The sequence below is a fragment of the Ursus arctos genome, unplaced genomic scaffold (assembly GCF_023065955.2).
Source record: "Ursus arctos isolate Adak ecotype North America unplaced genomic scaffold, UrsArc2.0 scaffold_31, whole genome shotgun sequence".
Classification (NCBI taxonomy): domain Eukaryota; kingdom Metazoa; phylum Chordata; class Mammalia; order Carnivora; family Ursidae; genus Ursus; species Ursus arctos.
In genome coordinates this window covers 27,299,194-27,315,200 of record NW_026622997.1, presented here as the reverse complement: position 1 = coordinate 27,315,200, position 16,007 = coordinate 27,299,194, and the positions used below count along the sequence as shown (strand labels likewise).

General features: G+C 60.2%; 1 protein-coding gene across 1 annotated transcript; it reads right to left on the bottom strand.

Annotated features, from left to right (window-relative positions):
• Positions 1-1,508: 1,508 nt before the first annotated feature.
• LOC113243734 (complement C4-A) lies at positions 1,509-15,655 on the bottom strand. Its single transcript, XM_026482527.3, has 41 exons — positions 15,512-15,655; positions 15,176-15,374; positions 14,628-14,829; positions 14,349-14,419; positions 14,177-14,262; positions 13,919-14,001; positions 13,642-13,738; positions 13,372-13,477; positions 13,139-13,271; positions 12,592-12,707; positions 12,312-12,488; positions 11,981-12,166; positions 11,659-11,844; positions 11,337-11,495; positions 10,942-11,068; positions 10,696-10,767; positions 10,223-10,420; positions 10,020-10,131; positions 9,858-9,928; positions 9,450-9,589; positions 9,137-9,346; positions 8,838-8,889; positions 8,649-8,738; positions 8,306-8,515; positions 8,059-8,134; positions 7,737-7,893; positions 7,529-7,645; positions 7,251-7,422; positions 6,799-7,031; positions 6,561-6,728; positions 6,134-6,193; positions 5,093-5,186; positions 4,829-5,015; positions 4,616-4,706; positions 4,398-4,472; positions 2,948-3,050; positions 2,701-2,790; positions 2,504-2,602; positions 2,318-2,401; positions 1,905-2,037; positions 1,509-1,765 (listed from the first exon to the last, which is right to left on the bottom strand). Exons 1-41 carry the CDS (start codon positions 15,574-15,576, stop codon positions 1,624-1,626), a joined length of 5,229 nt encoding a protein of 1,742 aa, XP_026338312.2. The 5' UTR covers positions 15,577-15,655; the 3' UTR covers positions 1,509-1,623.
• Positions 15,656-16,007: the final 352 nt, after the last annotated feature.

Genomic DNA, 16,007 nt, shown 5'->3' with positions numbered 1-16,007 from the left:
TCGAGCTTTACCCAGAGCGCACAGGCTACGTGGCTGTCAAGATGCTGGCTGTGCCACCCACCAGCTTGAGGAAGTAACTGCTGGGGGTCGTGGTGGGAGAGGCCCAGGCTCAGCCTGGATCCATGCCCAGAACTGGGAGGGAAAAAGCAGGGGTGGCATTTCCAGGGTTAGGCAGTCACAGCTGCCCCCGCCTCATAGTCGACCTCCCAGGCCCAGGCCGTGTCTTGCCATAACTGCAGCTGCGTGCCTGGCTCTCATAAATGGCTTTCTGCCACCCCATGCTGACCAGCTTTGGGGACAGAGATGGGATGGGCAGCCACAGGGCCATGGAGACAACAGCCCTGGGGAGCCTCTGAAACACTGAGGAGGGCCAGAACGTCTGAGTTGCACGGCATCGGAGGGGGCTCTGCTGGAAAGAGCAGTGACCTGGAAAGCTGGCCTGATTGTCAACAAACCTTCATAAACGGACCTGATTACCTTCCAGCCCCAGCTCTTCCACCCCAGCTCCAAATCCAAACCTCACACACGACGGAATTACACGCAGTGCCCCCACATGGGCTCTGTGCTGCCCCTGGCCTCTGGGCCTTTCATACTCTCCGTTGTCTGCTTCAAAGGCCCTCACCTACTCCCTCTCCCTCTGCATGACGCCTCAGCTTTCAGAACCCAAGTTAGAGGTCACCTCCTCTAGGAAGCCCACCCTTTCTCCCTTCCCCCAGATTGGGTCAGGTGCCCCAACTACATGCCCCACAGGACCAGAAAGCTCCCGAACATCACACGTTTCGGGGACAGGGACCTGGCACAGGGCGTGGCATGGAGTGAGAGCCCCACAGATTGCTGCTGCCCGACCGGATGGCAGGCTCCAGAACAGACTCCGCTCCCATCAACACCAACCTCGGCCAATTTCTCTAGCTGGATCACCAGTCAGCCCTGAAGACGCAAGGCGGGAGAGCAAGGCAGGCAGGAGGGGAGGGTGGACCCAGTAGAACAGCGGTCTCAGTGTGTTCACACACACCGAAGTCATCGTGCAACTCCGGGAAAGTTCCCTAACCACTGGTAAGGAGCTCCAGTGTCATCAGTCTGCTCTCAAGAAACCAGATGTCAGCTACCAGCAGGAGACCCCGAACTCACAGCTGCACAAGGGCAGAGCGGGAAACGTGTGGCCAACAGCCTCGTCAGGCGCAAGGGGGGAGGTGTGGGCTGAGCTTGAGCCGCGCCTGAGGCCACAGGGCCTGGCGACAGCAGGGCAGACAGCGGGGCCACGGAGCACGGCGCCCACACAGAGCAAGGGAGGCCTCGCTGTGACGTCAGAGGCTCAGGGTGCAGGCTGCTGGGTCACAGGTCCACTTGGGGTGCTTCTAGGATGGACTGAGCTCCCAGGAAATCATCTGGGAGTGACACCCCCAAGGGTCACCCAGGCTCTGGGAGCCTAAGAGTATGCAAACCCTGGTCTCGGAAGCTGGTGGGGGGGGGGGGGCACTGCTCTCAATCCTGGAGACACACACGGCCGCTCTGCTGCAAAAGCCTTTATTGAGTCCCTGGGCCTGCCGGGGGAGTGTCCAGAGGCCCGTGTCCGGGGACCCGGTGACCATCCAGGCATCGCCGGGGGCCGCGGGAGGGCGACCCTTACACCTGGCACCCCTGAGCGCCGTACTCCTGGAGGAAGTCGCTGAGCTGGGCGCAGGCTGCCCGATGGCGGGTGCTCTGGCACAGGCGTTCAGAGGGCATCTCCTCGACCCAGGTGTTCGAGTCCAGCAGGTACTGGGGGCTGCGGAGGCAAGAGGGCAGTCAGCAGGGGTGGGGGAGATGGGCGCCTGGTTTCTGGCAGGGCAGGGTCTGAGTGCTGGGGATCCGTTCTCTCATGAGATGGGAGAACAGCAAGAGACAGAGGGCCCCAGAGAACTCACTCTCCCTTGAGGTCAAAGGTAGCTCCGTCCAGACCCATGATCAAATATTCTTTCCCAGGTTCCAGGCGAAGGCGGCAAGAGGCTCGAACCAGGAAGTTTCGGGTCTGATGGACTGTGGCCTTGGTGTCCTTGGCTGAGAGGATAAGGTGCACAGGAGTTGTCAGAGGTGAACAGAAGGTACAGGACCAGCGGGGGCCGGGGGCTGTGCCCGGAGCCTCTCATTTAGCCCTCGCTGCTCCTAACGGGGACCTACAACTGCTTTTTGGTTTATGGCCAAGCCCAGAGCTTCCAAGAGGCTGAGGGGCTTTGAGCTCAGCCTCGGAATGTTCGTTATCCTGGGCACCCGGGCCACAAACCCCGACCTTGGCTCCCTATATCCCCCAGCCCCACCGGCCCATCCGTTCTCTTCATACTGAAGTGCAGGACTTGGGTGATTCTGGTCTCAAAGAGGCGGAAGGCAGCTCTGCCATCTTCTCGGAGGACCTTCACCTGGAAGCCTACAAGGGCGTTTAAGAGAAGGGAGCACGGGTTTGTTCCCCCTGCGGTCACGAGGCGCGGGTCCAAGCACAGAGCCCAGGGGCGGGCGCGGGCACACTGACCATACTGCACGCGGGGGTAGTAGCAGGCGAACTTCATCCTGTAGCCCTCCTCGTCCTGCAGCCCCCGCTCCAGGGCACGGCGCTGTCGAGGGCACTTCCCTGCCACGGGCGGGGCAGATGAGCTGGGGTAGGCCCCCGCCTCACCGGCTTTCCGCCCCCGCCCCGGCCCCCCGCCCCGGCCCCGGCCCGGCTCTCACCCTCAGCACACTGGCAGACATCGGCAGAGCACAACGTGGACAAGAGTTTGCTCTTAGTGGGGGCCGCGTAAAACACAGAACATGTGCGCTCTGGAGGAAAGAGGGCAGTTAGAGTGCACGCCCCCCGACACCGTCTTCCCCACCCCAAGGAGCCACAGGACATCCCTGCCACCCAGCACTGCCCCACTTCCTGATGCCCATGTGGGGACACCTGCTCCAAACCTGCCAAGCGCCCCCAAGCGCTCACCGGGGTTGTAGTAATCATACAGGGCTGCGCTGGCTGGCTGCACAAGCCCCACGGCCACCTCCTGCACGGCCCCGAAGCCCACGCACTCCCGGGAGGTGGGGACCTGGCGCGGTGGGGAGGAGACGTCAGGGCGCACCCCCTGGGCCCTGCAGGCCGCTGTGCTGCGTCTCCTTGACCTGTCTCTGGTCTTATCTTCAGTGTCTTTCACATGCTAGTAACTTCCGGCTGCCGGAACTCTAAAAACTGCCCCCCCAAGGTCTCTGCTGACGTCACTGCCAGACAGTGACCTCGTCCCAGTCTCCAGTGCCCTGGGCAGAGTCTCACATCATGGACACGTTCTGCATGAAACTCTCTAAGCTCAGGGTTAGCTTCTGGCCATCCCTGGTTCTGACCCCGTCCAGCCTGACCATCCCTCTTCTTCCTTCCCAGAGGCGCAGTCCCTGGCCTGGCTCCTCTGGTCCTCTGTGCTCCCCTTGGGGGGGAGGGGGTCTCAACCGCTCCTTGCCTTTCACTAAACCCTTCCAGGCTGATGATTCCCAAATTAAACATTCAGCCTTATTCTTACAGTAGGATTATTGTGGGACATGTAAGTTCTTCAAATTCACTCTGCCTGCCCCCCGAAGCCCACCCACCCTCCTAACGGCCTTGCTTCGTCATGGATGCACCCAGGCCCCCTTTATGTGTCAAAACATAACGGCAGGTGCTGTCACTCGCCCACCCACCCTGACCCTACAGCTCATGGCCTAGGCCCAGACCCCTCTCCTCACACCCACACTGGTCCAGTGCAGCCCGGTAACCTGCCAGGTTCCTTCCAGAGCTGTGCTGCTTAAGTCAACCCCTCGCCCAAAATCTTCCTGGCTTCTCATCTTTCTCTGCCTGGCTTCTCAGTCTAACGGGGTCTGGCCCCTCTGCAAGCACTGGGCAGGGGGGCTTCCTCGACCCCCACACACCTGACTAAAGGTATTACAGTATTAACACATCTTTTTCACATTTGCTCCAAGAGATTACACTAATGCTCAAAAAAGGTTTGAAGGCCCTCAGAGGGTTGATGATTCTTTGTTTTAGCCAAATAACAGCATGGAAAGACAAAAGCAAGTCATCTATAACAGTCATCACTTTATAAGAGAAAACATACTTCAATATCAAAAACAAAAACCAAAAAAACAAGGAAGGTCAACAACGAACAACAAAGGCGGCCCTCGAGTTGAGTAAATTCATTTATGAACGGCTCACACTCGAGTCCTTCCCTGCTGACTGGCACCAGTCCCCGAGCCACATCCGGGGTTCAGCCCCCATTGCTTCCAGGCAGGGGGCCTCCCTGGCCCGCCCCTAACTCTGCTCTGACACACTCTCGTCCTGTCTTCCTGCTCACATCACAAGTTCTCTCTCAGGTCACCCATGCTCAGTAAACCCAGGGTCGTCCTTCCCCATGTCCCCTCTCCCTGCTCACCGAGTCAAAGTACAGCAGGACGTGGGGCCCCTCGGTCTCAAAATGACTCACATAGCGGTCAGAGAGGGAGGCCAGCTGTGGGGAAAGACAGATGGTGACAGGGAGGTGGCCCGGGGCCCTGCACGAGACAGCGTTCTGCGGCTGGGACAGCTTCGGGGATGGAGCTGGGCTCCCAGGGGCACAAGGGGCCCCCCCCCACCCCGGGCAGCTGACCGCACCTTCTCCAGGTCGGCACGCAAGGCGCTGAATCCACTCAGGAGGGTGATGTCGGCAATGGCCATGCCCGATAGCCCCACCTGGCTGTTCCGCCTGCAGAGAGACATGTCCAGGGCCCGCGTTCTTCCGGGTGGCCGATGGCCAGCCCCAGCCTCTGCCCTGCCTCCGGCTCCAGGCCGGCAGTGCCCCGAGTCGGGCGCAGCCCGCACACTCACCAGATGCACACGGTGTACTGCACTCTGGATTCCTGCTCGTCGGGCTCCCTGGGCGCCTCCCGCCTGCGGCGATTCCGCCGCCTCTCAAACAGCTCCAGGGGCGTCACGGTCTGGGAACTGGCACCCGGGTCGTCCTTGGCTGGAAGCTCCTCATACACATAGTCCTCGTAGTCCTCGTTGGCCTCCCCTGCACAGGCATGGTGGTGGGGCTGGGCTGCTGCACGGACCCCCATGGCACCCACGGCCTCCGGACCCCACACTCACTTGTGTATTCAACGTGGCCCGTGACGGTGACTTCAATCTGAAGATCCTCACAGGTCGTGTTCTTCAGGTCCAGGACGTTATAGGTACGAAGGATCTAGCTCAACAAGGGGTGAGAACAGAGGACACTTGGGGCCCAGACCTTTCTCCAGGACCACACCTGGGCCATCCCCTGGGTTGAGGGATTCCAGGCCTTCGGCCCCCTCATCCCTCTTTACCAGCCCATAAATGTGCATGGCCCGGGGACTGGGTTAGCTGGCGAGACGGGGGGCAGGGGCCTGCCCTCAGCGGCGAACACTCTACATGGGGCACAGAAGAGGCTAGAATGGAAAGCTCAGGAGAGGCTTCTGGCGAAAGCTTACAGGAGAAGAATGAGTTTGTCACTTGGGAAGAGGAGGGGACGGACATTCAAGGCAAGGAGATCTGTGTAGATGAGTGGATCTGTCTGGCCAGAGAGGTGGGCACATGCTCAACAGCACAGGTGGAGGAGTTTGACTTCTCCAGGGCTAGTCTGACGGGTGTTTTCAGAAGGTTGATTCCACAGCAGTGTGCACAACAGGTCAGAGGGGTGAGATACGGGTTAGGGAGAAGTTCCAACACTGGCTTAGCACAGTCTAGGAAACAAGTAACAGGGGCCCCAGGCAGCAGGGGAGCAGAGGAGGAGCTGCTGGGGCCATAAAGGAAGGGCTGGGGTGGGGACACTAAGGTGGCCTCCAGAGTGGCAGCTGGGCTCCTGTGGGGAAGGGGCCCTGTCAGTCAGATGAGGGGACCCAGGAGGAAGAAGGGGTTTGAGGTGCTGTGTGACACGTGGGGCCTGTGGCTCAGGAGAGAGGCCTGGGTTGAGGTGCTGGGTGTGTACGTCATCAGCACTGGTGGGGGGTGGGGGGGGAAGGAGAGGACAGGTGCCCAGAGAGGGCAGAGACCGGAGTGAGGGGGAATGCCCACCCGGGGGTGTCTCCCTCCTTCCCCCCATAAGCTCCGCCCTCAGGCCTCCCGCTCCAGACCTGTGCTGGGTCCCAGGCATCCAGTGCCACTGGCTCTCACCTTCAAGGTCCCTTTGCTGTTGCCTCCCACCTTCACATTAATCTTGCTGCCCAAGGAGAACTTGCAGGAACGGAGAAGGGAAAGGGATGTCAGAGAGGCACACAAGGGCCACCTCCTCCCTGAAAACAACCTCTCCCCGCTCCCACCTCACACGCCCCCGAAGCTGACACCGCCACGTGCGCTATCGCACTTCAGCCCCCTAAAAACCCTGTTGGGTAGACTCTGCATATGTTAATTTTGAGATGAGAAAAATAAAGCTCAGAGGTTTGGTGACTTTCTCCAGGTCACGTGGCAAGTAGGTCTTCCCACAAGGACATCAGGATGAGATGCCGTGGGGATTCCACAAGGGTGGGGGGCCAGGGACGGCTTCCGGCCTGGCCACATGAGGCCCAGGGGGCATGGCAAGCCGGGTGAGGGAGTGGCTCACCTGCAGCTCCTCCTCCAGCCCCTGAATTTGGTGGTTGTTCAGATGCAGTTCATGGGACTTGAACCCACTGCGGCCCACGGAGCTGAGAGTCACATTGAGCACCCTCTCTTCGGGGGTGTGGGAAGCAATCCAGTACGCAGACAGAGCGTCCAAGGCTATCACTGTGTCCTGGGGGGGTGAGCCACTCAGGCACTTGGTCTCGGGACCACCCACCCCGGAGCCCTGGGGAAGCCCCTACCTGGGTGCTGCGGAACCCCCCTTGGAAACTGCCCTGGTGGGTAAGCCAGGCTGCAGCATGGTCGGCCTCCTCTGACTTGCCCTCCCGAAGCAGCAGGTGAAGCAGGCCATAGGCTGTGGTTTCAATCCACACGGCCGGGGCCTGGGGCACCGGGTCTGATGGGCCTTGAGGAGCCAGGGTGGCTGGGACAGCATTGCTCTGAGAACCAGGGACTGAGCCCCAGTACAGGTTATCTGGAAGTGAAGGGAGACCCACAGGTGAATGGGAGGGGGGCCTAGCTGCCTGGCCCTGTGACGCTCCCCATGTTGGGCTCTCCTGCTTCTACCCCAATTATCCCTGCTTATGCTTTCATTCCTTCTTGAGGTCTTCATTTGATTTCTCCCTTTGGGCACACTCAGGGGTCCCAGGTGCCCCGAGGCCCAGGCTCACTGCCAGGACCCCTGGGCTCTCACCCCCGGTCTTCTGGGCCATGGCCATGAGGTTGCGGTGGGCAACGTTCCGCAGGTCCTCAGAAGCCTTGGTGAGAGTCAGGGCATAGGCCGTGATGGCAGCTGCATGGGCACCCAGGGTCCCAGCACTCGCTTTCTCCCCCAAGAAGGAGTTTGCTCTGATGATGGAGATTTCCTAGGAGAAAGTGGGGAGGAAGTTCAGAGAGCAGGACACCTGGGTTCCTGGGGAGAAAGGGGGAAAGCTGGGGGCCAGGAAAGGGCAGACACCCGGGTACCCTTACCACTTTCTGCTTCAACTGCTCTGCAATGTCATCCTGGAAGACGGCCAGCCCATGCTGAAGGGCGATGACCACAAAGGCCGTGAGCGCCACAGTCTCATCATCTCCCACCAGGCCCCCCTAGTTGAAGGGGGTAGAAAAGAAGATGTCAACCAGGAGCAGGGAGGGGCAGGGAGAGCCCTCCCACCTGTCCAGCCTCCCAGCCCCGAACCTGCATGGCCCTGTGTAAAACCGGGCAGGGGTCCTGGAATGAACCGTCCGCCTGCTGCTGGGACAGCAGCCACCTGGCCGTCTCCTGCAGCTTTTCAGGTGAGCCGCCCACCTGCTCCTGGGCCAGACTCAGTACCTTCAGCACAAAGGCCGTGAGCCTGGCGGGGAGGGAGGGATGGCTGGGGACAGCGACCGGTCCCCATAGGGGACACATCCCCACTCATCCAGGCACCTGGTTATTCACCCTCCCACTGTACCTGGCTCTGCCCCCTCCCCCATCCCTGGCCCCCCTCAGAGACCCAGAAACACTCTCCCAACCTCACCAGGTGCTGCTGTCCCGCTCTAACCAAGCCCCGTAGGAACCATTTGTTTTCCGAAACTGCTGGATCCGCATGTAGCCTTGGGGACAAGAGGCAGCTGCTCAGGTGACACTCACTCTCCCACCATGTGTACCCAAAGCCACACTCCCACCAGGCACCCCCTTCCTTTTCCCTTCTAGCTAGCTGGGCTGCCCCTCTGCCTTGAACTGCCCGCTCCCAGCCCCACGCCCGCTTGCCCTTTTGCCCAGACCTTTCTGGATCAGGTCCACAGCGTGGTCCTTCGTCTCGGGGGGCAGCGTGCTCCACTGTTCCGTCTTGTCCAGGTAGCGGGAAGCAGCCAGTGTTGGAGCCAGTAAGATCATGGTTTGTTCCCCGCAGCCCTGGGGAAGCCTCAGCAGGGAGGCCAGGCCTCCTGGTGACAAGACCCCCTTAGAGCCCAAAGTGTCCAATGGATCTGAGGCTACAGGGGAGACGGAGGGTTAAGAATCAGAGAGCAGGTCTGGGGACCCATGGAATCATGGGATCAAACCGGGGTCCATGGGTGCCACATGAATCGGAGGCCGCCCCTGGGCAGAGACAGAGGACACTCCCACCTGTAACCCTGACAGAGCTGCTGAAATCTCCATCTGGGATGATATTGGGGTCAGAGTTCCCAGGAATCTCCAAGGTCCGAGCTCGGTGGTCTGGGGGATGGGGAAAGTTGGCCATCTGGTTGGCTGCCCACATCCCCCACCACCTACAACCCCATGAGGACACTGGTGGCTGGAGGAGGGGCTACTCACCCAGGGGATTGAGCTCATAGACAATCTCCTCTGTGTGGATGGCCCCTTCTTTCTGTCTCCGGGGAGCACAGCTATGAGAGGTCACACAGCACTACGGCCTGCCCCTCCCAGCGCGTGTTCCCCAGGACTTGGAGTTCGAGCATCAGGGACGGAGTGGGATCAGAATTGTAGAAGATGTAAACAGAACAAGGCATTGGTTTTGGGTGTTGGGCCTCTGGCCTGGCTAGCAGAGAGGCTGTGAGGTGGCAGGGGCGGGGGGCATAAACCTGGGAGCCTGGATTCAGAGCTGCTCCATTCACCTGAATTTGTAGAACCTTAGACACTGCGTCCCCCACAGGGAAGTCCGAGGACCCTCGAGCCACCACCTTCAGGGACACAGCCGCCGCCGCCGTGGGCACCACAGAGAAGGCAACAGGCCGGGCAGAGCCTGCAGGCACCAGGACACTCTGGGCCAGCCCTCCACCTCCAGCCAGGCACAGCCCCTCCACTGGGGACACGTGGACGCTCACCTGGGTGCAGGAAGATGGGGATGGCCAGAGCCCCAGGCCGGTTTGGACCCTTCCCCAGGTCCCACCCACTCCCCTGTGCGCTCAGGCTTCCACAGGGCCTCACAGTCAGATTTTTATTCAGGTAGTTGTAGAGGACCGGCCGCAGCTCAAGCTGCTCAAAGCGGCGGACGGAGATGGGCAAACGGAGGTGCAGGTGGAATTCACGGAACACTCGGATCCGGGCAGGCGTGGCCACACACAGGCCTGGTGGATGAGGGATGGTGTGGCAGAGGGGGCAGAGACCAGAGGCCTGGGGGTGTCATGGCCACAGGGCCCAGGAGGGAAAAGCGGAGGTGACCCAGTTCTGCCCCCCACCTGCCGCCACTTCCTAGCCTCCCAGCCCCAGCACATGCCAACACAGACTTCCCCAGGGCTCTGCCCCCAGTCCTGTGCGAAGAGCAAAGGGCTGAGTGGGAAGCCTAGGTCGGGTGGGGTGGGGGCGGGGGACTGAGGTCCAGGCAGGCCATCTCACCTGTGCTTTTAGACAAGCTCACACCATGGATCTCCCATGTGGTCAGAGAGTCAGGGAGCATCTGGGACAATCTGCGGTGGGAAAGGCGAGAAGCCCCGTCACACCCTGGGCTGGCCCCAGACACAGCCCAGAGCCAAGGCCAGGCCCACCACACCCCCTCACTGGAGGAAGCGGTCCACGTTCTCCACTCTCCAGAGCCAGTTCTCCGGGAAGAAGCTGCGCACAGGAATGTCATCTTCGTCGATCAGGTCCTCCTCCTGCAGGGCCTCCAGAGCTGGGGGACCACAGTGGGGGGAATGAGGAGGGGAACTATTCTGCCCTTCCAGAGGCTCCTGCCTGTCCCCCAGCCCCACCCAGAGCCTCACCTCGGGCAAGGCCCACCTGGCCCCTGGAGCGGGACTTCTTGCGCAGGTCCTCAGCAAACTGGCAGCAGGACAGGAAGGGCCCCCGGCAGGCCGGCTGCCGCACCCGAGCCGCCCGCTGCTCGCAGGAGCGTATCATGGGCAGCCTCGTCAGCCCATCCTGGCAGCAGCGCCTGGCTTCTGGGGAAGCATACTGGCCCACTACAGGGCCAGGTGAGGGTACGCACAGGGAAACCCATCGAGACACATCTCATTTCCCACCCGGACCTCTAGATACACAAGGACTCACCCTGAGAGACCAGGAACTCGGGTGAGGCCAATGGAGAGAACCTCCATCCACCTTCAACCCCAGAACTTGGGTCTCTGGCCCCAAATACCATACACAGGATCACTCAGGAGCAGAGCAGCCAAGAGGCAGACCCCGTCACCCTGACCCTTGGGCCAAGGCGAAAGCTGCATAGGCACCCACAACTCACACTTCTCGTGAATTGCCTTTTGGAAGTTCACGTTTCTCTTCTTCCGGGTTTTCTTCTTGGGACAGCTCAGACCTGATAGAAAGCAGCACTGCAGCCAAGCTCAAGGTGTATGGCCTTCCCCTCCCCTCCCTGCTCCCCTTCCCCGCCCGGCCCTTCCCACCAATCCTCTTCCCATCCTACGCCCTCAGGCCCCTCCTCCTTCCTGATCTTCCCACCACCCAACTCCCCTTCCTCCTCTGTTCTCACTTTTTCTGGCTGAGGTCAACAGGTCTCCATCAGAAAAGGCCAGACCAGCTGCCTCAAACACCTGAAGGGCATTGTCCCCACCTCCAGGACCACAGCCAAGGTCATAGCTGCTCACAACTTCCAAGACCTGGCAAGAAAAGGCTGGGATGTTGCGGGCAGGTTGAGGGCCAGATTGGCCGCTCAGCTCCAGGTGAGGAGGCAGGGTATGGGCGACCCTGAAGGAGATACACAGAGTGGGGAAATAGAGACCGCAGCGGCCTGGGCTTGAGGGAAGCCTGGGGGGAGTCTGCGGGGAGCCTGCGTGAGACCTTGGGGCCAGGTCCGGGGCTCAGGACAGCAGGACAATGAGCCCCAGAGTGGAGGGAGGGCTGGCGAGAACGGGGGTCTACACACACCTTGCCCATGTTGAGGGGCCTGTGCGAACTCCCACCCACAGCATACAGAGCCGAGTCCACGGCTCCCAGCGCCACCACGGCTGGAGCGGCTGTCTGCAGGTGGAGCTTTACAAACTCCCCAGGACGGTACTCCTTGGCACTGTCCACGTTCAGCTCCAGCTGGCAGGGGCGGGAGGAGGGGGCGGTCAGAGTGGGGAGAGCTTCATTCAGCCCTGTGCGTCCCCAGTGTACCCCAAAGCAAATCCGTGCCCTGCTCGCACTGTCTTCTTTCTCTCTTGACCCCCTCATGCACAGATGCGCCACCTCTCCCGAAGCCAGTTACCTTGCCCTCACAGGCCCCTGGCTGGACGTCCACTCGCAGGGAGTTGGCCACTGGGACGCCCCCATGATAGTAGAAGGCCACAAGGTAGAAGGAGGGTACCAAGTGATGGTCCACAAACACGGAGACTGAGGTCAGGTCCGTCCTGGGCTCTCGAGTCACAGACACGATCTGGCCCCGGGATAGGATCTGGGGCAAGAGTGGTTTCCTCTTCACTGTGCTCCCCCAATCCTGAAACCCTTCCCTCAACCCCCAAGGGCTCTCTCCTGCCTGAGATCCTCCCTGCACCCTGCCCTCCCTCCTTGACAGCCCAGCTTCAGCGCACCATGTAGTAGTAATGAGAGAAGCTGCCCTCACTGACTCCCACAGCTCGCAGGTTCAGGATGAGAGTGTCCCCGACGCGAGGGGGTCGAGGATCCGGCCGCTCAATGGACAGAAACCTGGAGCCTCCTGCGGGTGGGGCTCTCACAGTGAGCCTGGCTATGGCTGGGTGAGGGGAGCCTGCAGACACCTGGAAAGAGGGGCAGGGCAGGGGTAGGGTCCGTGGCAAGGATCCTGGTCCCCAGCTTCTTCCCCCAGCCTGGGACAAGGATTCTCAGGAAGCTGGCCAGCGTTTCCTTCCTTCCCCTACCCTGTCCGACGAGTGGGAACCCTACCAAGAGCTGCACTTCTGAGATGGACTTCGGTGTAACGATGGGAACGACGACTTGGCCACTCCCATCTGTGTTTTGGTCGATGTCCTGGATTCTAGAAGTAGATCCAGAAGACAATGTAGCCGAAACTTTTACAGGAACACCAGAGGCCGGGAGGCCAGATATGTCTCGGACCAGGGCCTAGGTGAGCGGGGGAGGGACAGAAAAGGGAGACTGCTAAGTGAGGCCCCGTGCCCTCCTGACAACACCCCAGCCCCACTCATCTTCCCTCTCCAGAAGAAACCTGCAGCAGAAAGGGGGCCCCAGGCACAAGGTGTCGCTTGGTGTCGCTAAGATCCAAGGAGAAGGGAGACGACACAAAACGCCAAGATGTGAGCTCTGCCTCCTCCACCTCTCCCCCTGCAAGAGATGGGCAGACAGAGGCGGAGGGCAGAGGGCCACCGAGACAGCAGCGGGAGAGCCGGGGAGCCCGCGGCTCAAGCGCTTCCGGCCCGCGAGACGCCAACCCTCAGACGCGTCGGGGCGCGGGCCGTCTTGTATTCATGTCCGTGTGCTGAGACCGGCCCGGGGCCCAGCACACGGATGGTGTGTGACTCCCGCCTGCCGGATGGACGGAGGAGTGGGTGAAGAAACAAACTGACACGGGGAAAGGGGTACCTTCTCCTGAAACCACCCAGAAACACAGCTGGGGAGAGACAGTCTCTGGGTCTTTCCTGGCTTTGGGTGCAAGACGAGGGTAAGAGCAGGGACTGGTGTCGATGCTGGAGAACAGAGGGTCAGCTTGAGGTCAGAGACTGGGGGCTGCGGTTACAATCAGGGAAGCCTCTCACCTGGAGACTCAATGATGGCAGCTGCAACATAGAGGCGCAGCCCGGGGAGGTCAGCAACGCTAACATGAACCTTCTCCAGGGCACCCTGAACCTCAGCCTTTGAGAGGGAAATATGGCACTGGCCATCTACCAGCTGCGGGGAAAAGAAAACAGGGCCTGGGGTGAGATTTGTCTCTCTCCTCCCCTCCCCCACAGCTTCCTCGCCTCCCCCACACCCCCACCCTCTTTCCTACCTTAGTCTGACTCTCCAGCCCCCGAAGGAAAGTCTTATCGCCATTCTCACCCAGGAGCCCGAAGCGCACGTATGCCACCCCTTGCACTGGCTTCCCATAGACATACCTGCCGCCACAGAGAGAGTGGGAAGAGGGTGGGTCTAGGAAATAAGGCCAATGTCTCAGGGTGGGGGTGGGGGCGGCGCTGGGGCGAGGGGAGGCAGGGCTTCACAGCTCCTTCAGACTGAACGGGGAACCCTGGGCGCCCCACGTGGGGGATGGGAGAGTTACCTGGCCTGGACGTCTAATTGGATCTCATCGAGAAAGCCAGGCACTGTCAGGATGTAGGGCTTTCCAGGAACAATCTTCACCTCAAAGTTGGGAAGGACTGAACCAGGGTGAAGGGGTGGCAGGTCAGACTAGTGAAAGGACCCTTCAAAGACTTCCCTCCCCTCGGGGGCTGTGGCACCCATACCTCCCTGCGCCCGCCCTGCCCCCACCGCCTCCCCTTCTGCGTGTATCTCCTTTAGGAAAGGAGATGCTCGTCCTGAATGTCTCCAGCTCTCACCATATTTCTTCACCTCAAACTGGGTGCTGCTGTTAGAGTCTCGGGCATCTGAGAACCGGGCTGAGATCCTCCAAGTCCCTGGCCTACAAATGGGGGAGGGACTCAGCCTGCTGGTACAAGAGGCCCACGGAGAGCCAGAGGACTGACTGGGCGAAAACCAGAACTGTGAGGGGGGCTCAAGGTCTGACTGTGTGGTGGAGGCACAGACCCAAGGGAGATGGGCACGGGAGGGGCCGTCACCAGGTCGGGGGAGCTCACTCTGCGATATCAGGAATCAGGAAGTCATCCTGGAAGATGGAGGAGGTGTACACTTCCCTCTTCCGCACACGGAGGCCACGAGAGTTCTGCAGTGGGAGTATAAGTGGTCACAGGTGGGAAGTCAGAGCAGCAGCCCTGCTGACCAAGAAGGTCAGAGAGGTCAGGGACTCACCTCTACCGTGACCGTAAGGGTGTCAGTGGATGGGCGCATCTTTTGATCCAGAGCAAAGATCCGGTACCGAACTGGGAGAGGAGGGCAAGAGGTGAGCAGGAATCCATTTGCAAACAGTGGGCCTCAGCCCCCACTGCTTCCAGGGAGCCCGGGGGAGGACAACAAATATTTGCCAAGCAGCCTCCCTGTGTGGCACATTCGGGCTGTCTCACTTACAAGGTGCCAAACATGCCTTGAGCAGGCTGGGAGCCAAAGTAGAGGCCCTGGGGCCCAACTCACCCCGCTGGCCAGGGTTATAAATGGGCTGGTCGGTCTGCAGAAAGAGGTGCCCCCGGCGAGAGGAGAAGAGCAGGTTGAGGCCCTGAATGTCTGTCTTTCTGGACAGAGAGTTCTTCAGCCATGGTGACTGGGCCACCAGCTGGACCTCGGGGCCACGGAGGAGGCGGTAGAGGCCACAGGTCTCTGCATCTTTCGGGGAGATCTGTCAGGAGAGGGAGAGGGAACAGGTCAGAGATAAAGCAGAAGGAAAAAGCCAAAGATGTAGATAGAAACAGGAAAGGTGACATTGTGGGGAGTGAGGGGAGAAGAGAAGAGAAGAGAAGAGAAGGGAAGGGAAGGGAAGGGAAGGGAAGGGAAGGGAAGGGAAGGGAAGGGAAGAGAAGAGAAGAGAAGAGAAGAGAAGAGAAGAGAAGAGAAGAGAAGAGAAGAGAAGAGAAGAGAAGAGAAGAGAAGGGCGGCCATTGAGATGACAAAACACTTATAGGAAGACACAGGGGAGCAGGGTGAGAGGCGCTAAGAAGCAGTAGAAGGGCATGGAAGCTAGTTACCTGGAGGCTAAGGAGTATGAAGTCTTTTTGTGAGCTGAGGGAAAAGTCCGCCTTTGGGGAGCAGAAGGCATTCAAGTTGGATGGGTTTCTCAGGAACACTGATCCTGTCACTACCTGTCCCTGGGGAACATCCTCGAGCTGCACCCCCACTGAGAGGGGGACCCCCAGGTGAACCACGGAAGGTGAAAACAGGAGCAACCTAGGGAGAACAGGAAGGGGTCTGCATTCAGTGCCACCCGGGCCCCTCCATCTCTCACTCCTCTGTCAGGTCCGCCATGTCCGCTCTCCCATCACCAGCCCCGTCCCACTCAAGCACTAGAGGCCTTCCTCTGGGACCTGGGCTTCTGCAGGGATAAGGCGAAGAAGCTGGACACCCAGATCAGCCCCCAGAGGAGCCTCATGGCTGGAGGACCCAAGAGCGATCAGACTCGTCCGTCCGCCTGCTCCTCTCTGGTCAACCCAGGGCTTGGCGCAGATTTGACTCTGGACCTTGCTCCTCCCCTGGCCCAGCTCAGCCGGGAAACCATGTGACAGGCAAGAAACGCAACTGGCCCCAGGCCCAGTATTTAGCAGGGGCAGGGGGAGGGGGAACAACACCCCAGATACCTGGGTCTCTGAGGGAATCTGAGGAAATCATGGCCCAGAGTTATGTCCTGGAATTCCCTGTTAACCCCTCTCATCCCAGTGCCCTGGGCAGCCCCTCTACGGGGTACATCTGGGTATCTATGTACATACATAGATAGATACATGCTCCAGTGCGCGTGGGCATAGGAGTCCAATGTGGCGCCGTACATGGTTGGAGACACATGGCTCCTTTGTAAAAATCTTAACA

What these genes read in the sequence shown, in the direction of transcription:
- LOC113243734 (XM_026482527.3), bottom strand. Translation starts at nt 15,576, where the DNA reads ATGAGGCTCCTCTGGGGGCTGATCTGGGTGTCCAGCTTCTTCGCCTTA. An exon ending in GAGCTTGTCTAAAAGCACAG is followed by an intron (nt 9,590 to 9,857) that starts GTGAGATGGCCT and finishes CTCATCCACCAG; the next exon opens with GCCTGTGTGTGGCCACGCCT. An exon ending in AGCAGTTGAAGCAGAAAGTG is followed by an intron (nt 7,423 to 7,528) that starts GTAAGGGTACCC and finishes ACTTTCTCCTAG; the next exon opens with GAAATCTCCATCATCAGAGC.